Raw genomic sequence first — 22,764 nt, 5'->3', positions numbered from 1 at the left:
CCCAAACTCGAGATGGGGCACAATGACGGGCCCATACTTCGTCGGAGAAGTAAATGCCCCGTCGCCTTGCACAATAAAGTCGATGGCCAAGCTCAGCTTGCTAAGACCCTGCTGCTGCCCGTTGGCGATACTGGCTGCATACTGTGTGCCTGCGATCGCCTCTGGGTCGTATGCCACACACGCAATGTAGTTCCGCCGCCCCATCAGCTTCTTGAGCTCCCGCGCGCCCCCGACGCGTCGGTATGGAAGATCTCCATCATGTCCTCCTTGGTGTCACTGACGTCGTTGGGCGACGACTTGTTCCCGTTGGTCGGTATGTAGTGAGTCCTGTTGCTGTGCAGCATTTTGAGAATGTAGTTGGACGCCGGCGCTGCCACAATAGGCGACGTGATCACCTGGTACATGGTCTTGTGGTCGCTGGGGTGTGTTGGGTCATGCACCAGCCCTGCTCCACACGAGTTGACATCTGTCGCGCGTGTTAGTCGCATACAAAGAGAATTGAGGCCCGGGTAGTTCTGCTTACCTCCTGATAGGAATGTCATTCTGATGCCCTTCTGGTGAGCAATCCCTTGGAGGGTGCGGATCAGATACGTTCGCTCCAGGTCTTTGGACTCGTGAGTCCACATGTCCTTGAGAATCTCGCTGATATCCAGATCTCCGAACTGGTTGACAACGTTGCCCATCAGCCCCGACTTCCCAACGGCCTTCTTGACCGAGCTGAAACCCGATGCCACCACGTCTTTGCCGCCCACGATGCCCGCAACGGAGCTGGTAACCTTCCCGAGTACGTTGTAAGTCGTGTTGACTGCTTTCTTACCAGTGGCAAAAGTGTTGGCCAAGCTCTCCACCGTGTCGAGTCGGGGATAAACCAGCGGGACAGACACCATCCAGAGGCAGTGCTGTACGCTAGGCGGCAACATTGCTACCTTGGGGAAGAGGCCCTGGTAAGTTGGTCCAGCCAAGACCCGGCTTTGAGATCGCTCGGACCGTACGTCGGCGCCGACAACGACCACCGCTGGCCCAAGGTATTTGACGAAGTGCCATCCCTGTCCTGTGATGGTAAACAGATCTAGGTCATGGCTGACGTTCCTCAACACCTCGAGAGTGGTATGGTGCTGAAACAGCAGATACATGTCGATCGCGATGCGACCAATGTTCTTGAACATCTGCGAGTTTTGCATATAGTCCGGGTACGAACCATAGCCGTCAAAACTGGTCGTCGTCGTGGTCAGCTCTGCAATCGTGCGCTGTCCATACTTCAAGTGCAAGCGGGTTTGACTTACATGTCGTGATCATCGATCTGGCAAACGTGAGGAATCTGGGCCCATGCCTCACGCAAAAATGGCTGGTCAAAGTGACTGGTGTAAAAATGAAAGTAGGCATGGCTGACATCTTCCTCATGCCTTGCTGTCCATTGCGAGGCTCGCCGGTTTTCTTTGCCTTGCATCGCCAGCCATTGTTTCAGGAGAGGCACTTCCTTCCACAGTCGATCGCCGTAGACCTGGTCTCCGAGGCCTAGTTGGACGTGGAAACCGCCACAGTCGACGTTCTTTTGCAACACGTCTTTCCACATGAAGCCGACGCCGCCCAATTTGCTGCGCTCATTCTGCGATGTACTCGCCGCGAAATCATTACCCGAGTGCGCCACAAATCGCCAGTTCGTCTCCTGTCTACCAGCAACAACAAATTCGTATCTAGTGCAGCCCAAATGGGACGTCACGGCATATGTCCACCTTTCGGTAGGCCCATCATTCATTGGTAGGTCAATGTCATACTTGAAGAACTGCCACCTTTGGTGGGTGTGAATACAATGGGGGACAAGCTGCCGCGGGTTGGGCGACAGGTCGGCGCTCAAGTGTATGTGGATAGTCGGGGGCTGTTGGCCATCCGTGACGATGAGAATGCTCCCCAACCATGTCCCTTTCTCTACGTCCATATTGACATATCGCAGATATGGCCCAAAGTAGACACCGTTTGTGGGCTGTACCCTGTACATGTCCACACCTGCACTGGGAGGAGGTCCGCTGAACCCAGCTGCACTGGGCGTAGCAGATGCAGCAACGCTCATTATGCTTTCCGCATAACCAGGGGTATGCGGGGGGAACATGGGTGATGCGAGGGACGGCTTCCCGAACATGGGCGAGCCCAGCGGGTTGCCATAGGTTGAAGCTGTAGGAGATAGAGGTGCTGCCTCGTGGTTGAGCGGGTTTGGCCCCTTGGGGAACTCCCATTGCGTTGCCTGCGTCGCTAAATGGATGTAGTAATATTGACCAGAAGTTTGATCAAGATGGGCCATCCAGCCCTCAGGCAATGGAGGAGGCGAGCTTGGCCCTTGCCCTTGGAATGGGGAAGGGGTGGATTGCACGGGCTGCTGGGGTGCCGGTGTGGCAGCTGCCGAGCTCTCTGGTCGGGGGTCGTTTGCAAAAGCAGGATGTCCTGGATGTTGCAGAGCTGGAGAGGCAAGTCCAGCGGCCGCTGGATCCTGTTGCTTCTTTGCAGGGATAGTCACACTCTGGGCACTCTGAGCTGGTGAAGAAGTTGAAGCAGGAGCTGGCTGCGCTGCTGGGCGTTGCTTCTCCGCGGGATATTGCGAGCCGCCACCTGGGTTTATACTGGAATAAGCAGGCGGTGGATCAGCCATCTGCATCCTTCGGAAGTCCTGTTCAAGCACACTCTCTTGCAGTGCGGGCGCATTTGAAGACGTCGAAGGCCGAGGCTGGCTGCTGCTTGCCGGCAGCGCAGTGCTGGAGACGGGGTTTGCGCCTTGGTATACCGTAGGCGGTCCATGTGGCTGTTGGTCAGGGGTCTCTGTTGGTGTCCAGGGGCGGTTCGGCGCTGGTTGCTGTTGTTGTTGCTGGGTGGCTGGGTGTTGCGAGTACTGCGCCATCCGCTGCGTTGCGGCAGCACTTTGAAGACTGTTCAGCGTAGCAGTCCCCGAGATCCCGGATGCGGCATATCGGGCTTCGATGCCACCGCCGGGCACGACACCTGGCTCGATGATGGGTGTCTCAGGGGGAGGAGGCGATCCACGGTTGGCTCGAGTTGTTGAGGTAGATGCCGTGGAAGCAAACCTGTTCACGCTATTTGCGCCAGGCATCTTCAGCAGACCATCATCCGGCTGTTGCGGACGAGCATTGCTATTGGAACTGTGGTTCGAGCTATTGCTAGGACTCGTTGAACTTCCCCGAGGCGGAGGATAGTAGGGTTTCTTGTGGTAGTCAGGGAAATTGTCTACAGAAGGAGCCGGCTTGTGCTGTGCGGCCAGAGGTTTGGCAAAGAGCTCGTCCTGGTCAACAGGGCTGGTTGGGCTAAGCGCCCCTGGCAGAGGCTTGGGAGCAGTGCCTCTTCTCTCTGCCAAGCCTGGAACCCTCTTTTCGACAGGACTCTTTTCTAGGCGAGGGGTGGTATCGTTGAGTCTGTCGGAGTGGACAGAGCTTGTAGGGCTGGAATAGGTTCGTCCAGTAGATGGCCGGGGCTCGTCGTCGGGGTATGGAAGACGGGACGACTTGAACGGCTGGCTCGGTCGGACGTCGTCATCGTCTGGGTACGGCAAGGGATCCGCCGAGCTGGATGCGCCTGGGGGTAGCGGAAAGCTCGGCTGGGAAGAAGGAGGCGCCGGGTATTTGTAGCGGTTCTGAGGCCTCTGGGCAGCAGGCACGGGACTCTGAGGCTTGAATATCTTCAGAGGCTCGATGGTGGGACTGTCGCAATCGTCGGAAGGCTTATTGAGGAACATTTCCTCGTCGCCGCGGCCATGACGATCCATCTTGGCTCACTTGCGCAGGTACGCGACACACGAACCAGCTTACAGCTGTGCTGTGTATGCGCGAGTGACGCACAAGGAAGTTATTTATAGGAATACTCGACAGGAGGAGTCATGTACTTGGAGGTTTTGAGTTGGGCCGGCCTGATCGAGGCCTAGTGGTGGTGGGGTTGAACGACTCCCGTCTTAGTTGTCCCGCAGGATGCTGACTGAGGGGGAGGGGAGGTCGGCAATTGCTGCTCAAGTGAACAGAAGCTTTGGGGGCAAGTCGCAGGCAGGTGCGAGACAGATAGATGGCTGAAACGAAGCAAAAACGAAACAGGTTGCAGGACAGAAGTAAGCAAAGTAAATAAGAGAGCCCAAGGAAGACTCAGGGCTGAACGGGTTGGTCCAGGTCGAATTTGATGCGACAGGAGCAAATCCATCTGGGTGAGGGGAGTTACCCACAGTGACCGACTGAGTTTCGATCCCGCGCAACGGGACAGGGACAGGGACAGGGAGAGACAGCCCAAGAGCGGGTGGGCCTGTCATTAGGACGGGCGTCAAAATCCTGGACTGCCGTTATCCTTCTTCACTCGCGCACTGGAGAGCTGCTGGCTCGACCCCAAGGGGCCTTGGCAGGGTGGCCAAGATGCAGCCTGATTGGTCCTCCGCCAACGGGCGCTTACGGTATGGGCCTTGGTGGTGAAAGCATTTCCCAAATGCAAGCGCCAATGCAAAGCAGAGATTTGAGAAGACGGCTTTCTCGGCAAAATGCATGTGCCTTGCTCATGACAGCTGCTCCAGTTTGCAGGCAAATTAAACTGTGCAGCTCCTGGCTCACCTCACCAGCGCGCGTGTTGCTGTTGCAGTTGCAGTTGCTGTTGGTGGCCCTCCAGCGTTCTGTCATGGGCATCGTGTCGTACCCACAGCATCGCAATCCGACAGCCAATGGAACATTGCGTACATGCAGTCGGGACAATAGTGGGCGGGAATCATACATACATGACTTTACCCCGGAATACCATCGAAGACAGTTGGTTGTGCAGACCAACGAAGACTGGGTACTTCGAATGTGTCGAGTGCCAAGCAGCTGGAAAGCAGTATAGCATAAATCAAACTGTCCGTTTAGAAGTTCGTTCATGAGTCGAAGCTGCCTTGCATGGGCTTGCAGCAGCTTGCTAGGTTAAAGCTGGTGAGCTTTCAGGTACCCCCGCCAGGATGATTTGACGAACTTCTGCAGCAGGGAGACTCTGCATCTGTAGCTCAATCCAGTCCGACATCAATGCGTGAGCGATTCTGTGTAGCAGACTTCGGCCTTTGGGGAGGACAAGAACGGGCGACTGACTTGCATCCTTCGCAGCCCCCCATGGACTTTTCCAAAGACCGATGGCGACAATGATTGTGTGTTATCCCCTTGACACGATCTGTTATATCTGATTGGAGGCATAGACCAGCAATCGGCGTGTGCTGAGATTTTGGGGTAGGAATGCACGCTGTTTAATTGGATGCACCCTTCAAAAAACAGAGTCTCCACTGTTTGAGCCGTACTCAGCGGTCAAGGGGATAGCCCCCGGCGCCCGATTGATTCGATATTTCGGGGAGCACCCATGTGCGAGCATGACCATTAACCCGGCACTGGAGGCTATCAGCATCCGAAGGGGAGGGAGGACGTAACCAACTGCCGCCTTTTTCGCCCCACATTCAAGCCACATCATTGTGGCCAAACACCCCCTTCGTTAGACTTGTCCAATCGACAGAGCGCCTGACCCCAAGATGGTTGGATGGTCTAAGATTGCAACTAGGACGCGTGGCAAAGCATGCGTTCGGTGACTCAATGACTACTGTATTTACTACGATATACCCAGGGCCTGCCTGCCTGCCTACTGTTTCTGCTGTCTTCTGGTGTGTTCGAGGCCATATCGCTTGCGTACACACGTCCGACTCTTCGGACATTCGTAATCGCCATCAACCTGGTGTCTCGTAGTCCGCGAATCTTGGAGGCACTACGCAATGTGGTTTGCCTCGAATATGCAATGAAGTGAGTATATAAGTGTGTGTGGGGGTCGTGATTTCCACTGCCAGTCGACCTCATAACATTCATCATTACCAATCTTCATCATCCTCTCATATCTGCAATCAGCAAACATGGCAAACAACGGCAACAGCCACCATCCCAACAACGGCCAAGCCTTCTGGGACTTCATCCAAGCCTTTGACCCCCATCGCGTACGTGGACCTGGCACTGGCGTAGATCACGCCCAGGAAGGCTTCGGGTCGGGTTTTCCCTTCGAAGGCCCCTGGGCTCACGGTGGTCCCTGGGCGGCTCCTTGGGGCAGCCCGCTGTGGGATGGGGCCAACTTCAACCACCCGCATCACGGCAGACGTGCTCATTCTCCCGGCGGAGGAGGCCACCGGGCTGACGAGGACGAGCAATCTCATGGCCATCATGCCGGGCATGGTGCCGAAAACGAGGAATCGCCCGAAACCCTGAGCGGCTCCCCAGGGGTTTCTCCAGCGGAACGGAATGGCCCCTCCCCCGGAGGTCCCCACCCGCCTCCGCCTCATCGTCATCACAGTCATCCACATATCCGACGGGGCCGCATGGGCCACTGCGGCCGAGGAGGCCGGGGCGGTCGAGGCGGTCCTCATGGAAGACACGGACCAAGAGGGCACCCTCTTGCCTACGACGGACCGTTTGACGTGCGTCCCATCATGCACGCCCTCTCTTCTCACCCATTGGCACAAGGTGTAAGGGATTACGTCGAGCAAGCTCGCGCCAGCTCCCAGATGCCACAGGAGCACCAAAGGCAGCAGGATGACTCATTTGTGCCACCACTGGACACATTCACAACCGAGAAGGCCTACGTCATCCACATCTCCCTGCCCGGCGCTGTCAAAGAAGACGTAGGTGTCAACTGGGATGCAGAGAACAGTCTCCTCAACGTTGCCGGCGTTGTCTATCGTCCTGGCAGCGAGGAATTTATTCAATGCCTAACTTCCAGCGAGAGACGGGTTGGCATGTTTGAGCGTAGTGTAAAGCTCCCGCCTCCCGAGGTCGACGAAAAGGAAGACATCGATGCTTTTGGCATCACGGCTCGAATGGACAACGGCATCTTGATCATCACGGTACCCAAGATGGAGAAAGAAACTTGGACGGAGATCCACAAGGTTGACGTGGAATAATGGAGAAGAAGTCTTGGGCGGATGCCCACAAGCTCGACGTGGAATGGGAGCATTGGGGGCGCGTCCAGTACGCGATATCCGGATACGCTGGAGTTCTGGCCCTTTGTTTGGTCTAGTTTGGATTTTATGTTAATGACCTTGTACGTCTCATCGGTAGGCAGCAACAAAGATGGAAAGAGGGGTAAAAAATGCAAAAGAAAAAAAAGTTTGTCTTGAATCTGGCTGATCCCATGTACACGCTCGTCGTTCGTCATTGTCTCTCGGTGATTCTTGTAGTCCCACCCGTGAGCCCCTCATCATGAGCCTTAAATCCATACTCACTTTTTGGTCCTTGCCTTGCCCAATTGAAGAACAAGGCGTGTTGGGCAACAGAGTAGCCATCAAATTTGGAGATGAGTTGAAACTCAGCTCGAGTGGGCTTCCGCTGCTAGAACATCTGCATCCAGGTGTTCCATAACTTCGATGACGAGGTTCAAGCTCTCCATGAAGGAGTTGACGGCGACACGAAGCATTCTATTGGTCGTCGCGCGATACTCTACGTGCAGGGTCTTTTCCTGGTCGCCAGCTACATTCGCATCGCTGACCGACGGACTGATAGTAAAGGTTCTGCGTACAAGGGGCGACAGTTCCTTGTCGACTTGGAGGGACTGCAAGGCGACGGAAGCGAGACGGGCAGTAGGAAAGGGCACCCGGACAGTTCTGCGCACGCGAGTAGTTAGAGAGGGCGACACAAGCTTCGCGATTCAAGAGCAGGCATGATCGACCTACAAGACACAGGGGAACTGGTCTGTTTCCGTAGCAGCAGCCATATTTATCGTGTCGGACCTCTTTTGCGGCCAGTTGTCGTCGATTGGATGATTGGAAACAATGTCACTGAAAGAAAGTCTATAGTGGGGGAAGACTGACATGTTGATTCAATTTACCTACGTACTGTGGTACCAACCCAAAAGAGTGCGGTGCGGGGAGGAGAGCAGTTGACGGGAGACGGAAGCCAATCAAAGCCCATCGAAACAAGTATTTCCAGCGCACGAGCCAGTAGGTCTGGTAGCTACATAACCTGTTATCATAACAACACATGCATCCATTGAATCCGTACATTTGAACCGTGTCTAGATAGCACTGGTCTTGACTGCCCTGTTTTCCTCACTATCTATCATCTAAACTGAGGGCAATGAACAGTAAATCTACGTGTATCGCAACCTGCAAGTTCTACAGCGTTAAATTCAGAGTAGATGCCATACGTGTAGACAGACAGTATTGTATTAATCAAATGCAAGTACTTGTATTGCAAGATGCCTGACTTTGCAGTTGAATGAGTGCTAACTGCATCTGGAACACCTGCTACGGCCAATCTGGGATCGTGGCAGGCTAAGCCTAAACGAGGGGCTTGTTTACCTGCCTGCTTGTCATGTCGAGGCAGAGGGCCGCTCAAACGTGCAGGCGGGCGGGCGAGAGAAAGAGCCTCCCACATACTGAGCCCACCTAACTGGTTGCTGCGGTAGCAGAGAAAAAGACCCACTTGGGACGGAGTGTACCAACACATTGCTTTCATAATAAAAGAATCATCCTCCTTAGGAAAGCACTCCCACGATCTACTTCACCTTGATCACCACTACAACTCTTGTCCGCACCAGTCACTCACTCACCCGTCCCCCCTTTCTATCTTTGTTTTGGGCCTCGATATATCGCTTTTGGTATTTCAATCCGACATTACATTACTAGCGACACCTGCCTGCGACTACTCTGGATGACGTTGCGACACCGCCTTGTTTACTCGTCAAAACATTGCACCATTTGCGGCCAAACCCCGTAGCCACTGCTTGCCCAAACACCCGAGCCATAGCTGCATCAACACAGACTCCGTCTTCGCGAGCTTCTACTGCAACGGCATCGTTGCTGCCATTCTACCGCCAGATCCCTTCTGCCGCCAATCGCCCACAGAGGGATGGCACCTTCATCCAAGCATGCCAACATGGGGCAAGTCATAGAATATATTCCTGGTGAGTCCCTCTGCGCGACAATCCCCTTCCCGTTTCGTCCCCGAACAGCAAAGGTGTGCGTCTTTAGCCTATTGTCACCATCCGCATCCTTATCCGCCGCCCTGCCTGTATTCCTCAGGAGTGACAACAAAGGAGGTTCACGGGGCCACGGTCACCGCATCCCCCTTGTACAACATGTTTCAGCCTAGATATGAGTCTATTCTCAACTCCCCTATATCGATACTGATGGTTTTAGACCGACTGTACCTTGCGTCCTACGTCCACCCCCCGACTGCCGAGACCGTCTTTCCGTACCCCGAAGCACCGGCCCGTGGCTCGCCCAGCAAACGATCCTCTAGAGCAGTCGATGGCCCCTCGGCCGTTTCTTCCAAGTCCGCGCGCGAGGCCCCTTGCTACTTCACAGTAGACGACCAACTGTATTACAATGCTTTCCATCACGACTTTGGTCCATTCCATATTGGGCATCTCTACCGCTTCGCCTTGCAATTCCACGATGTCCTCGGCGCAAAGGAAAACCAAACGAGACCTATCGTGTTCTGGAGTCGGGCTGACCCGAGAAGTAAGTTATTGTTATTGAGAATTGGCACTTGAGACGTTTTCCTCCTAACACTTCAATTAGGCCGAGCAAACGCAGCTTGCTTGTTAGCTTGCTACATGGTCTTGATCCAGTCCTGGCCGCCACACTTGGCACTTGCCCCAATTGCCCAAGTGGAACCTCCATTGATGCCTTTCCGAGATGCTGGCTACAGCCAGGCTGATTATGGCATCACGGTGCAGGACGTCGTCTACGGCGTGTGGAAGGCCAAGGAGGAAACATGTTGCCAGCTGGACAACTTTGATCTGGATGAATATGAGAGATTCGAGAGAGTTGAGCATGGCGACTTCAACTGGGTCACCCCCCACTTCTTGGCTTTCGCCTCGCCTCAGCAGACCCCCGTGGCGCCAGTTCCCCAGGGCACCGAGGCCTGGAACGCTCTTCCCAAGACCCTTGCTGCCGTCGACGCACACCCCACTCTTCCTCAGCCTTTCAAGAATGTCCTGAAGCACTTTTCAGAGCGCAACATTGGCTTAGTGGTGAGATTAAACTCTCCTCTCTACTCGCCATCGTACTTTGAGGCATTGGGCATCCAGCACCTGGACATGATCTTCGAAGATGGCACGTGCCCTCCTTTGAGCACCGTCCGCAAGTTCATCCGGCTTGCCCACGAGACGATTACCGTGAAGAAGAAGGGCATCGCAGTACACTGCAAGGCCGGTCTTGGCCGTACTGGGTGTCTCATCGGCGCTTACCTGATCTACCGCCATGGATTCACCGCCAACGAGATCATTGCTTTCATGCGCTTCATGCGGCCTGGAATGGTAGTGGGCCCCCAGCAGCACTGGCTGCACCTCAACCAGGGCGTGTTCCGTGAGTGGTGGATCGAGGAGAGGATAGAGCGCAAGCTCCGCAAGGAAATGGCCGCGAATGCTGTCCCCCCTACTACACCCAGCCGGGCCATGCAGAAGACAAACATGAGCCGAAACACGTCGACTCCCCCGCACAAGACAAGCAGCCGCACGCCTTTGAGCGAAGTAGACCACGAGCGCAATAACATTGGCGTTCAGGAGGACTATCTACCAGCCCCCACACCCGGACAGCCGCGCAAGACGAGCCGGGTCGATCGTCACCATCCTTACCAACGCAACGCCATCAATCAGGCTGTCGAGGAAGAGCAAGGGACCAAGCAAGAGACCGAAGTACTTTCGGTTCAACGGCAGTCCAACGGGGCTGAATCCGAAGAAGAGATCCACCTGCGCATGCGCAGCCACCGCAAGGCATCCCAGTCCAAATCCCCAGGTCGGAGCGAGAAGTCACGGTCCGTCAGCCACAGCACAACAACCACTACGGTCTACGAGGTGGTGAACGATGCTTCCAACGATGCCGAGAACATTGGGAGCGCCCGTCCCAAGAACCTGGATCACGTTACCCAATCCCCTACACGGTCGGCAAGCGCCTCGGGCGTCCTTACCAAGGTCCGTGGCAAACGGTCGACGGACTCGAACCGGTCGTCGGGATCAAACCCCCCTGCTGCAGGTGTTCGCAAGACTAGTGGGCGCGTAGGCAGCGTCAACAATAATACATCGAGCCCGGCCCGAAAGGTGTCTGCCATGTAGGACTGCAGAACCGGCAGGCAAGCGGGTGTGACCAAGTGATTTCAGGACTTGGTGGGCGCACCTCTGCTTTATGGATCTTGTTTAATCACGGGGGGGCATCAGCTCCAGCGACGTTGCTTGATGATGATGACGACTATAACGACGGGTCTTTTGCATGCATGGGCGTTTCATTGGGCATATGATCAAAGACTGGGACGTCATGTTCCCTTCTGACGGATGACCAACTGGGAACGTCCGCCGTGTCTGGACGTTACGTGGTTTTGACGATATCTCTTGTTGGTATAGGAGTTCTGGCACCTGGCTGCATTTATAGGATTTGATTTAGGCGTTTTCCAGTGTACCCGTTTAATTAGTAGAGCTGTCGAGACTAGCATCGAGCGAGGAGCAGGAGCAGGAGCAGGAGTAGAGTGGCCTGCTCATCAGGACAAGCCGTTTTGGAGTATGGTTGTTCAATAGGAAATGTGCATACAAACCACACGACTTATATATACTCAAGGTCATTTGGAGTACCGGGGGTAATGAGTACGCCAATAATAGCAAAGATTGAGATAGAAGTGCCAGCCGAAAGATTCACCCGATATGATCGACATCTGGCTGATCGTACTCGTACATGCATCCATCCATGTGAGGTAGGTACTGTAGGCAGTACCTAACGACTGGGTTAGCAGCCGTAGTGGTAGCAGTAGCTGTTCAAGGCCCCCATTTTCAATTCCAGAAAAACGGGCCGCCCAAATGATGCATGAGCATGCCAGCAAGGAAGATCGACACCGATGAGCTCCAACAACGACAAATGGAAGGATTCGTACTACTGACAGTACTCGCTCTCCCTTTTTTTTTTTTTTTTTTTTTGCCTCCTAGGATTCCTCTCGGGATTTTCAGCTGCAATTTCGTCTAGTAGTTGTAGTAGTATGGGATGATCGAGTAGGCTGCTCCTTCACACCATACGAACCAGCCCACTACTGGACTGGCCCTGTTTGGAAACAGGCGGGTAACAAGGTCGAAACGCGTTCCTTGTAACTGGATCTGGGCGGCATCTCAATTCCCAAGTCAGTGCGGCCTTGATTCGTCAATTCCTCCTTCCTTACTCGCATATACTGCATCGCTCCCACCGTAACTGAGTTTCCTATTTTAAATTCAAGGAGCCAGTTTCAAGGCCGTCTCACTGGCCTGCAGCACGAGCTCCGCTTAAGTCAGTTGAGTGGTATACATCACGAGAAAGGAAGGTATAGTGAGTAAGTAAGTATGCAATCATTTGAAAAAACAAACTTATTTATCCATGGGGCGGCGCCCTGCCTGCATACTCATTCACCCGGTTGCTAACTGCCTATGCGCATTACAGGCCAGCCGATATCAACTCGGTATAATCCGCGCTATAGCACCCAGCTGTTAGCAGTAATTTGTCGCTCTTCTGGTAAACTCGTATTTTGTTTATGCATGGAGGAGCACAGTTAGCACAGTTTGGCGATCAAAGTCGTGAGTGAGTCTGCCGCGGCATGGGAGAACTCGCCGGAGTGCAGGATGGGAACGGCCAGCCATCCTCCATCTTGAGCAGGGTGAAGCGAGGTTTCCGCAAGTGGCACGCCTACGTCGTTGCTGCCGTGGTACTGGTGGTCGTCATCCTGCTCGTCGCCGTGCTCGTTCCCGTGCTGCTGCACGCCCGAGACGCGAGGATAAGAGATGAGCAGCAGAAAGTGAGTAGATTATATGTGTTCCCGCGCAGCAGCCATACTCGAGTACTGACAATCCCTGTTTCGTTTCTAGACGCCGTCAGACATTAGCAAAGCGCGCGTCAACCTGGGCTATGCGCAGTACCAGGGCTCGCATCTCCCCAATGGGGTGAACCAGTTCCTAGGCGTGCGCTTTGCAGCGCCGCCAACCGGGGACCTGCGCTGGAAGGCCCCTCAAGAGCCTGTAGCGCACTCGGGGGACCAGCCCGCCGATCAGGTAGGTGATATCTTTCGAGTCTTGGCCCTGGCACCTATGTATGTGGCCATACTGACCAGTTCGATGTGTGCACAGTTTGGTAAGATCTGCCTGGGGATATCGCAGCCGCTCCCAAACGACTTCCAGGGGGAAGACTGCCTGTTCGCCAATATATGGGCGCCGTCCAATGCCACAACCAACTCCAAGTTGCCGGTCTGGCTGTTCATTCAAGGGGGCGGATACACCGTCAATGCCAATGCCAATTGGAACGGGTCCGAGGTGGTGCAGAGGTCTGGGGGCAACATCGTGCTCGTCAACTTCAACTACAGGGTCGGCTTGTGGGGGTTTCTGGCCGGTGAACAAGTACGGGCCAATGGCGATCTCAACGCGGGACTATTGGACCAGCGCATGATGAGTAAGTCGGCAAGGTGTCCGGTCTTGTTCCGACCGAACAGCCCTTTTGGTTCCCTCTGTCCATCCAAAACAGCTTACTGATTCCGAGGTGTGCGCGCAGTGAAATGGGTCAAGAAACACATTGACCAGGTATGTGTGACATCGCACTGTTGTTGCTGTGATCGATTCTGACTGCGTGATAAAAAATAGTTCGGTGGCGATCCAGATCAAGTCGTTATCCATGGCGGCTCGGCTGGTGCGGGCTCCGTCGCCCTCCACCTCATTGCCAACGGCGGCACCGACGAGCATCTATTCCACGGCGGGATAGCCGAGTCTCTGTTCTTCCCCTCGCAGCCGTACGTGTCGGAGCTGGAATGGCAGTTTTCCAGAGTCCTCAATGAGACGCAGTGCCAGGACGCGGCCGACCCGATGAAGTGCCTGCGAAACAAAGACGATAAGGCATTGCAGGCGGCCAACGCCCCGTCGCCTTTCCCGGGACGGACAGAGGTGCCACTGCCGCTCTTCTACTGGACCCCTTGCATCGACGGACAACTGCTCCAAGACCGGCCCTACAAAATGTTCGAGGACGGCAAGTTTATCAACGTGCCCATCATATTTGGGAACGACAATGATGGTGAGTGTCTCTGCCCCTGACGCCAGTATTCTTGCCTTGCCTTGCCTTGCCTTACTTTCCTATTTCTGCCATATCGCCCTCACTGACACCATCTGACAATAGAGGGAACCGTGTTCGCCCCCAACACGGGGTCGCCCGAAGAGATCCAGACCTTCCTCCAGAACAACTACCGCTTCCTCGAGGACGACGTGGCCAAGAATATCACGGACCTCTACCCCCTGATGGACGCCCTGCCGAACCACAACGCCTGGTTCTCGTCGGCGCAGATGGCGTACGGCGAGACCACCTTCATCTGCCCCTCGGTCCACGTCCTGAGCGCCTTTGTGCAACAGCACAACCTCACGCTCGCCTCGGGCGGCGACAACAACAATAACGATACGACAAAGATCCCTCCTCCGGGCGTGTGGGGCTACCGCTACAACGTTGCCGACGCCGTCAACGCCGCCCTCGGCATCGGCGTCCCGCACCTCTTCGAGTCCTTCGCCATCTTCGGGCCCGACAACGTCCCGGGCCCCCCGAGAGCTACTACACCTACAACGCGCCCATGGTGCCGCTCGTCATGGACTACTGGCTCTCCTTTGTGCGCGCGCTCGACCCCAATCCGCTCCGGAGCCCCGGGGCGCCCGCGTGGGACCAGTGGGGCGCCGGCAAGCGCCGGCTCCTGCTCGAGACGGGCAGGACCGCGATGGAGACCACGCCGCAAGCACAGCGCGCGAGGTGCGACGCGTGGAAGGATCTGGCTCCGGTCATGAGGCAGAAACGGTAGAGAGAAGGAGAGAATGCGGGAAAGCGAGCGTAGGTTGACGACGATAGAATCAAGTAATTATGAGGGAGACAGGCATATAATAGAGGGTGTATGCGCCAGTAACGTTGCTAGGGGAACTGTAATAGTTATTGCACTAAATCATAGACTATATAGCTTCGTCTTCGGGCTCGTCATTCCACGACTTCCTTGCTGTAATGGCTCTGAAACAGCGCCACGATGGACAACCGGGAGCCTCGCGCATTCCACAGACTGTAACAAGGTATGACTGCCGATGCGCTTGACGCGGGGGTAGCATCTGTCATTTTCGTGAACGGCGATGATACAAGAGAGGCATCCGTATACGTCAAATATGGCGACGAGGGAGAGACCGCCTCGCTGTGTGTGTTGTCGAGCAATGTCTCCAGGTCCGCGTTGACCTCGGCCGAAATCGCGTCGATCTCCAGTCCTGAATCGGCAGGCGACGATGGTAGCGTGCCATCCGTATCTCCCTCGTTAAGCAAAAGCGCCGCCGTGGTGTGCACGCAGATATCCCCTCCGGCGGGGGACCTCACTACAACGTGATGGAGCTCCAGGCGGCGGTCTTCGCCGCGTCCTGCTGTACTGCGTGCAAAGATGTGGACAGAACCGGAACCTACCTTGGCCAGGCCCAGGTGAGCTTGCCACTCGATGCCTGCGGCCCGGGGCAGCTCGTCCACCTCGGCTGCGAACATGTAGGGTATATACCGCCTTCGCAATCGCGCGACATCTGCCTCCCCGCCATCATTAACGTCGTCAGCCAGGCAAGCGCTAGTAAGCGAGTCCCAGTCGGGTAGGTTAGGCGAAGCGGCGTCGTCATCGCCGCTGCCGGTCAGGGACATGTACTGTGGGTTGAATTTGCGATCCCAAAGATCTGGACCAGTCTCGTCGTCGTCGTCCGAAACCTCCGTGGCAAGGCCCCAGATATGAGCCTCGTCCCAGGCATGGGCAGCCAAGATCGCCTGGCGCTTCATGTGCGCCGACGATGGCGCCCTGGGAAAGTATGCCACAGCACTAGTCCACCATTGGACTTGCATCTCAGTTCCGATTCGCCAAAGGTGCTGGAGTGCCAAGGTAATCTGCAGGTCCATGTCATCGCCATCAGACGAGTCACCGGACACAGGGAGCACCATAGAGGCCGGAACCAGCGGGATTTGGCCGGCGATGGTCGTCAGCCTCGTTACAATATTGTCACCAGCATGTGATGGCACGGGGAAAGCGATGGCCTGGCTGTAGGGTCCGATATTGGCAGGCGCCCAGTAGGATCGGGACTGAACATGCAGTCCCTGCCTGTCATCCCAACCTAAACTAGGTTGGACCGTCAGATAGATGGCTATGCCGCATCCATGGGGCAGACAGTCACCACTGGCAATAGTGACCCGCGCAGGCGGGTTGGGCTCCCGAAACAGCCCACCGTAAAGCTTGTTGATTGTGGGGAAGTCTGACATGTGCCGGAGCACGATGATGGTGTTTGTGATGGCGGAAGCAGCAAGCGACTTGTCATGGAGCCTTTGATGAACCGTATCCACCAGTCTCTGCGTCTGACCCTCGATGTTGGCTTCTTGGCTACTACCGAGGAGGCACCATTGCTCAGGAACGCTTGAAGCCACAACCCCTGAGGATTGCGGCAGAAGCGCCAGCGGCACCTCTTCAAACCCATCACTTGGCTGCTGCCCATGATTGCGTAGCGTTTGGAGGATAGCCTCAAACCTAGCGTCAAGAAGCGCGGGGGTGCAGACAATAGGCTCCTCGACAACCTGCTCGTCTGAGGATTGCCCCAGTGGCTTCATCTCGACACAAGCTTTACGGATGCTGAGCCAGAGACTGCCGCCGCCCTCGCGAACAACTTTTCTATCGTCGTCTTGCACGATGATGCGCCCCTTGAAGAGAACTGGCGGGCCATCTACTACGAGTGTCTCGAACTCACCCCCTTCGCCGAGCTCAGAGCCACGACCGCCTCCACCAAACTTCCTCAAGACGCGCTTGACGCGCTGGATGCTTTTCTCACTCGCCACGTTTTCCCATATAAAGTCTTCGTCTAATCCAGCGCTCGCAACCTTAACGATGCGCGCCTCCAGCCCCGCGGACTCCATCTCGCGGAGGAGCTGCGCGTCATCTGGCTGACTGTGTGGATCTTCTTCGACGGAGGCCGTGGCCGGGGCCGGGGGCAACACGGGGTACTGCCACAGATAGCCGAGTGGGATAAGACCTAGGCGCAGGGCCACAGACTCTACGCGTGTCCGCTGGTATGTAGACAGGATGGCGCCAGTGCAGACAGCATTGGCCTCCGGGTGGGCCGCGATGACAGAACGCAACAGGGGAACAAGCGACTCGGTCTCGTCTACGACAACGGCGCCCGAGCCAGACGTGGGCTGCTGTGGTCCCTGAAGACCCTCGGCCTTGGAAAGAGGAGTGGATGAGAAGGCAGGGTCCTGGTAGCTGATGCCATGGTCTACAGTAGTGCCAGTGATGGCTCGACGGAACAGCGGCAGGCCGGTGGCAGTGGCGTACAGTGGCACGACCTGGTGCCCGACGGTCTGGTACATAAAACTGTTCAGATCCGTCTCGTCGGCACCCTCGCTGTCATGCTGACTGAGGCTATGCCCGGCGTCCGTGCTCGGGCCCAGGGGCGCCGGGGCGTCGGATATAGACCACCTTGTGGCACCTGGATGGCTGGCCGGCGTGGTAGCGCTGGCGTGGGGATGGTGGTCCGGTGGGTGTAGATTGGCCAGAGCCACGACGCGGTGGCCATTGGCCAAGCAGTGCAGGATGGAGAAGAAGCTATCCTTCCCACCGGATATCAGGGCGATGACGTTCAGGGGTCCGTCCACCGCCATGATCCCGGACAGTGCACAGTGAAAAGTGACACGAGGTGGTCGTGTTGCGAGGCCCTACTGCTAGTCGTCGACTCGCAGGCTAAGATGTCAGCATCTGAAACCCCAAAGGCGGGGGTTTGTTTGCTTAAGTTGAGGTTTGCGAGTCATGCCACACCTTTGGACGCAAGTTTGTGGGCGTGTTTCCCGACTTTGCGGTGCCGTGACTGGCTCCTCGACGAGTTTGAGGGAAAAACAATACAGAAACTTTCCCGCGCGCTGCCCGCAAAATGCGTGGATCCGTCTGATCTTCGCGGAGGATTGGCGTTGATATGCGTGTTACTGCATACGACGACGACCCGACTTGCCAGTAGACTTGCGTCCGGTGTTTTCTTGTTTAGCTTCAATGGTGGATAAGGCAAGTCTGCGGTCGGAGAGTCGGGGACCTACTTACCTAGTCTCGATAGGTCGTTGATTAGCTGATGGTACATGCTGGGCAAGTACAGATCAATTTGAATCAATCGGCAATTTGGTCAATTGATGGATCAATGGACGACCAGATAGCTGAGAGACTCACATGACGTGCTTGCGTAGCTGGCATGATCACCACACAGCATGAACGTTGGTTATCTATCACTACAGATGGCGACGGGTTCGTCAGCCAATCTAGACTCGTCCAATATTCCCATCCCATCTGCGAACACCTGTACTATAAATCGCTCTCCCGTACATCATTCGTCCCGAGTCGGAACCTCGGGCAGGTGGGCAAGGCAAGTTGTCGTCGCCTGCTTAGCTGGCAGCTGGTAGGACCCACGGGGCTTATTGGAGTCTTGGAGATGGTCTATCCCGCTCCGTTGGGAACGCCGGTGTTTCGAGTCGCCTAAAGTCAGAAACTAAAGTAGAAAGTTGCCGGGAACGATCTGCTTATTAGAGATTGCCTCGGATCTGGCAGATACCGCTTTGGGAGGGGCACTTACTCGTGCACAATTAGGTGAAATGTAGGTAGGTAGGTAGACAGACGGGACTACCTACCTTAGGTAATATCCATGTCAAGCGAGAGCCAACCTAGTGCATGTACCTATCTCCTGTAAACTTATATACATACCTATGCATGTAGGCATATGGGCATCTCTTAGGTCAATCGTTAGGTAGCAAAGTGAAGAAGAGAGCGCGGATTACTCACTATGTACCTGCACCTAGATAGGTAAGCAGTAGTAGAGCTACATGTAGATAGATAGCGGTGCCCACTGTAGATGAACCGTTGTACCGGAACCGATGAGGACGGGAGAGGACGAAGGTCGGCTACATTGCTTCCTTACTTTACGTACCTACGTACATACTGTATGATGCATCAATGCAAGCTTACATGCATTGACCTCCACACAAGACAGACAAGACTAGGAGCGTTCTATGAGATGGTGAGAGATTATACAGGCAGGTCACGTCACGGCATGGCAGAGTTTAGACAGTATGGTTTTGGCAGCAGCGGACGGTTTAGATTGTTCCTATCTGTGCAGACTAGCAGAGAGCTTTCTTTGTGGCCTGCACACTTGCTTAAAAGCAATCGCGGTGGACGAGGCCGTGACAAAGAAACTAGTTTAATCCACCACCAAAGGTGAGAGAGTTACCCCCAGCGAGCTGCATTCATTCCCCTTGCCGAAAGAGGGTTCCTATACCGAGGGCGGCTTGTCCATCCCGCCTGCTTGTAGCCATCGCAACGAGCGTAACGAGCGGAAAGCCGCCAACAAAAATTCGTAGAAAAAAGACCAAATATGCGCAAGCAGTGCCTCGTCCCCAGCACGCAAACAATTCGCAAGAGTGTGTATCATGTCGCCAGTGTACGCCGCAAACCCCCAATTTTGTTTCCCTCGTAAATCGCTCCCAGACTGCCGAGTATTCCTCTCGCTCTCTCTCTCTCTCTCTCTCAAAGTGATGAAGGCCGTGAAAGTCTTGTGTGAAAGTTGATACAAGAAGGCAAGTCGATGCTGCAAAATCAGATGTAACTTTTCGATCCTCTAGGTAAGATGCCGTTGTTCCTGGTTGGGCGACTTCTGGTACGGGGATCAGAAGTCTGTATGACCCTAAGACCGATCCGCGTAAAGCTAGCGGGGTGGGTCGAGAGATAGAGAAGTCGTTGAATGTCATGTCGGGGCATATGCCATAAATCTCGGATTCTTGGCATGTGTAAATTCATATACAGCTGAAATGTGCGAAGACTTAGTCGGAGCGCTTGCGCTTCTTCTTGTCCAGGCTTTCGCTGGGCGAATCCTCTCCCGACAGCTCACTGCCGCTGCCCGAGATGTCGGCGGCGACCTGGAAGAGCACCTTGCCGAAGCTGTGGTAGTCGGCATCGCTGTGGGCCATCATGTCCAGGCCCGTCTCGCCATCCTCAAGAAGGTTCATGACGATGGCCCCGCTGCCGTGGGTGCGAGCGTGCTGGGCGAGGTTGTCACTTCGGGAGAACTTCTTGCCACATTCGTGGCACTCGAAGGGCTTGTCCTGGGTGTGCAGCGACCGGTAGTGTCGCTTCAGGTGTTCTTGGCGCCGGAAGCGACGGTTGCACAGCTCGCACACAAACGTCTTGGAAGGATCCTCGGTCAAAGACTGCTTGCGACCACGGCGGGTAGGCGGGGCGGGCAGCGGGGTGGTGGCAGAGGCCTGGCCAGCCTCGGAGCTCGCGGCGTTGGCGTTGTTGCTGGACTGGTTGGCATCGTGGCTGCCAGACGACTGCTGGCCCGATTGGCCGGCATCCGAGGAGCTGGCGGCGACATTCATCATGGGTGCAGTTGCGCGCGAGTCCTTCTTGGAAGTCCTCTGCTTCTTGGCGGAATGGAAATCCTCCGACTCGGGCGACAGGCTCGTCTCGGTCAAGAAGGAATCGTCGCCCAAGGAGAAGGTGGTTGAGCACGTGGCCGAACGCGACCGCTTGATTTCCGAAGAATCGCCCAGGTTGACGAGGCCGTTGACAAAATCTTCCTCCGACTCCAGATCCGACAGATCGTCAAAAGTAGGCAGGCCGTGGTGGATTTGGGGGTCAAACTCAAAAGTGTCCGAGGCAGGCTTGACGAGGCTGTCACCCCTGAATTCGTCGAGGGCAGCGGGAGCAGAAAATTCAGGCGCCAGGCTAACACCGCCGACAGTCAGGTTGCGCGGGTCGATGCTGAAGTCGACGTCTTGCTCTGAAGCATCCGAAGGTGCGTAGGGGGTGGGTGAGGGAGACAGGGAAGGGCACGATGTCGTGGAAACGAGGTCGCTGATGACACTCGAATTAAGCGAGATGTTCCTGATGGGTTGGGCGGATTGCAGGTAGACTGGAAAAAAAGGTCCCAGGTTAGCTCCAAAGTTCAATTTCCTGGCGATGGGGGCCCCGCAGGCCCAAACGATCAATTGGAATTGCAGGGGAGGGGCTCGGCAGGTACAAGCCCAAAATCGACCGATTGTTGTCCAGACCGACTACACCACATCAATGCAGTTGCATGTTGCCAGCTCAACCACGCCCGCAATTTCGGAGGGGAAAACGAGAGTAGTAAATGAGAAGTTGCGAAACAATCAGAAGAATACTAACCTGGTGTCAATGGGGGGGATCCGCAGCTGGCCCAATCGAGACCCTCGATCGTCTCGGGAAGGTTCTCAATCTCGGGCTTAGCGTTCTCGTAGCCATCCAGGCCAGAGAACATGGGGTTCAGCGGCGTGGCCAACATGTCGCCGCCGCCGGGGCTGCCCATGTTGCTGCCGGCAGACGACAGCGGCGGAGTAGCCGGGTAGTACATGCCATCTCCCTCGCACATCAGTTCCGTCTCGAGCATAAGCTTGGCAGCGTGTCCCGGCAGGAACATGGCCGGCTTGTGTGGAGCAGCACGGGGCGAGGCGGCGGGCGTCATGTTAGAGGTGACCGACTTGAAGACAGGCGTCGGCGCTCCACCTTGCGAGCACGAAGAGTTGGGCCGCGAGTAGATGGGTGTTGAAGGCAGCGTCGGTACTACTGGGTACATCTGCATCTGTTGTTGCATCCCGGGGTGCTGGCTGAAGTGACCGTGCTGGCGGTTCTCTGCAGTCATGTCGGGGTTGTAGTAGAAGAACGGTGTAGGGCCCATCATCTGGGAAGCCATCATGTTGGGGTCCATCATGTGTTCTGTGGCATATGAGATCAGCTCCTGCTGGTCCTTGTCCAAACAACGCCTCGAGGCTCACCAACCTGTCTTGTGTGGTCCGGCTGAGTCCTGTCCGTGTCCAATATATAGTTCTCTTTCTCTCGTTCTTTCTCTCTCTCTTGTTTATCAATTAAGTATGATATGATTGGTTTAGTATACAGCTCTGATCGTGTTGGGCGAGTGGCCTAATGATGGTGTTTCGGTTCCAGGTTGGAAGGAATGGACGGCAGACTTGAAATTGGGATCCAAGGCTGTCTATAAGTTGTCGAGTCGAGTGACCGTGGTGTTGTTGGTGTTGTACATATGGCTGACCTCTCGGGGCTGCTCTCGTCTAGATTATATGATATACCTAGGGTGGTAGTAGTGGTTGGTGGGAGAGAACGAGGCGGAGGGGGTATAGTATAGCAGAGGGCAGCTGATAGTATATCAAATGAAGGGAAGGAATACTCGAGTGAACTCGAAAGATTTCCAGAAAGTCAAGTCACAAGAAGAAACGCAGAACCGATAGGTTATGAAGGAAAATCCGCGATCTGTCGATCATATGCTGGGAGCCATAAATGAGCGTGTCGAAGGGAGACCTTGGTAGATAATGTAGTAGACGAGAGGGCAAAGGCAGATCAACGCCATTAAAACCGTTGATAGGCACAGACTGGATGGCATGACCCAGCCGGCACCCACACATCTGTGTCTCACTTACAAGCTGGGAACCACTGACAACCTGCCTCTACCAGGGCCCTCCAAAGCGACCTAGACTAGTGATCATGGTGGAACCCAAGATGGACGGGTGTAAAAGAGACGCTAAGCCACCCAGGAGAGGCAATGCTATTCCTGGCACCCGAGCTTGTCTCTTGTCCAGAGAGCAGGCCAGCATTGGTCGGGCTTAGTGGGAGGGTGTAGGTTAGGTTAGGTTGCATTGGACCACTACATGGGTCCAATGTAGCCAAGTACCGCCCATCAGACGATACTTTGGCTCGTCGTGTGTTGTTG

At 55.3% G+C, this 22,764-nt stretch overlaps 7 protein-coding genes across 7 annotated transcripts; 3 read left to right on the top strand and 4 right to left on the bottom strand.

Moving 5' to 3' along the window:
* Positions 1-203: 203 nt before the first annotated feature.
* PG985_005987 (uncharacterized protein) lies at positions 204-3,766 on the bottom strand (the record flags this gene model as incomplete). Its single annotated transcript, XM_066825756.1, has 3 exons — positions 204-466; positions 524-1,212; positions 1,284-3,766. 3 exons carry the CDS (start codon positions 3,764-3,766, stop codon positions 204-206), a joined length of 3,435 nt encoding a protein of 1,144 aa, XP_066685363.1.
* Positions 3,767-5,890: 2,124 nt separating this feature from the next.
* Positions 5,891-6,928, top strand: PG985_005986 (heat shock 16; the record flags this gene model as incomplete). The annotated part of the gene is made up of 1 exon (XM_066825755.1): positions 5,891-6,928. One exon carries the CDS (start codon positions 5,891-5,893, stop codon positions 6,926-6,928), a length of 1,038 nt encoding a protein of 345 aa, XP_066685362.1.
* Positions 6,929-7,332: 404 nt separating this feature from the next.
* Positions 7,333-7,737, bottom strand: PG985_005985 (uncharacterized protein; the record flags this gene model as incomplete). The annotated part of the gene is made up of 2 exons (XM_066825754.1): positions 7,333-7,627; positions 7,697-7,737. 2 exons carry the CDS (start codon positions 7,735-7,737, stop codon positions 7,333-7,335), a joined length of 336 nt encoding a protein of 111 aa, XP_066685361.1.
* A 1,163-nt stretch (positions 7,738-8,900) lies between these two features.
* Positions 8,901-11,082, top strand: PG985_005984 (tyrosine-protein phosphatase cdc14; the record flags this gene model as incomplete). The annotated part of the gene is made up of 3 exons (XM_066825753.1): positions 8,901-8,928; positions 9,164-9,487; positions 9,548-11,082. The coding sequence occupies 3 exons, from the start codon at positions 8,901-8,903 to the stop codon at positions 11,080-11,082; spliced, it is 1,887 nt and encodes a 628-aa protein (XP_066685360.1).
* A 1,493-nt stretch (positions 11,083-12,575) lies between these two features.
* PG985_005983 (triacylglycerol lipase) lies at positions 12,576-14,798 on the top strand (the record flags this gene model as incomplete). Its single annotated transcript, XM_066825752.1, is given in 6 exon segments — positions 12,576-12,773; positions 12,844-13,420; positions 13,520-13,548; positions 13,609-14,032; positions 14,135-14,535; positions 14,553-14,798. The coding sequence occupies 6 exon segments, from the start codon at positions 12,576-12,578 to the stop codon at positions 14,796-14,798; spliced, it is 1,875 nt and encodes a 624-aa protein (XP_066685359.1).
* Positions 14,799-14,968: 170 nt separating this feature from the next.
* PG985_005982 (Diphthine--ammonia ligase) lies at positions 14,969-17,650 on the bottom strand (the record flags this gene model as incomplete). Its single annotated transcript, XM_066825751.1, has 1 exon — positions 14,969-17,650. One exon carries the CDS (start codon positions 17,648-17,650, stop codon positions 14,969-14,971), a length of 2,682 nt encoding a protein of 893 aa, XP_066685358.1.
* A 2,193-nt stretch (positions 17,651-19,843) lies between these two features.
* PG985_005981 (cutinase G-box binding protein) lies at positions 19,844-21,750 on the bottom strand (the record flags this gene model as incomplete). Its single annotated transcript, XM_066825750.1, has 2 exons — positions 19,844-20,937; positions 21,192-21,750. The coding sequence occupies 2 exons, from the start codon at positions 21,748-21,750 to the stop codon at positions 19,844-19,846; spliced, it is 1,653 nt and encodes a 550-aa protein (XP_066685357.1).
* Between the last annotated feature and the right edge of the window lie 1,014 nt (positions 21,751-22,764).

This window comes from Apiospora marii (genome assembly GCF_038362585.1).
Source record: "Apiospora marii strain CBS 49790 chromosome Unknown utg000004l_segment0_segment0, whole genome shotgun sequence".
Lineage (NCBI taxonomy): Eukaryota > Fungi > Ascomycota > Sordariomycetes > Amphisphaeriales > Apiosporaceae > Apiospora > Apiospora marii.
The sequence above is the reverse complement of the archived record's forward strand: the minus strand, read 5'-3'. Positions and strand labels throughout refer to the sequence as shown.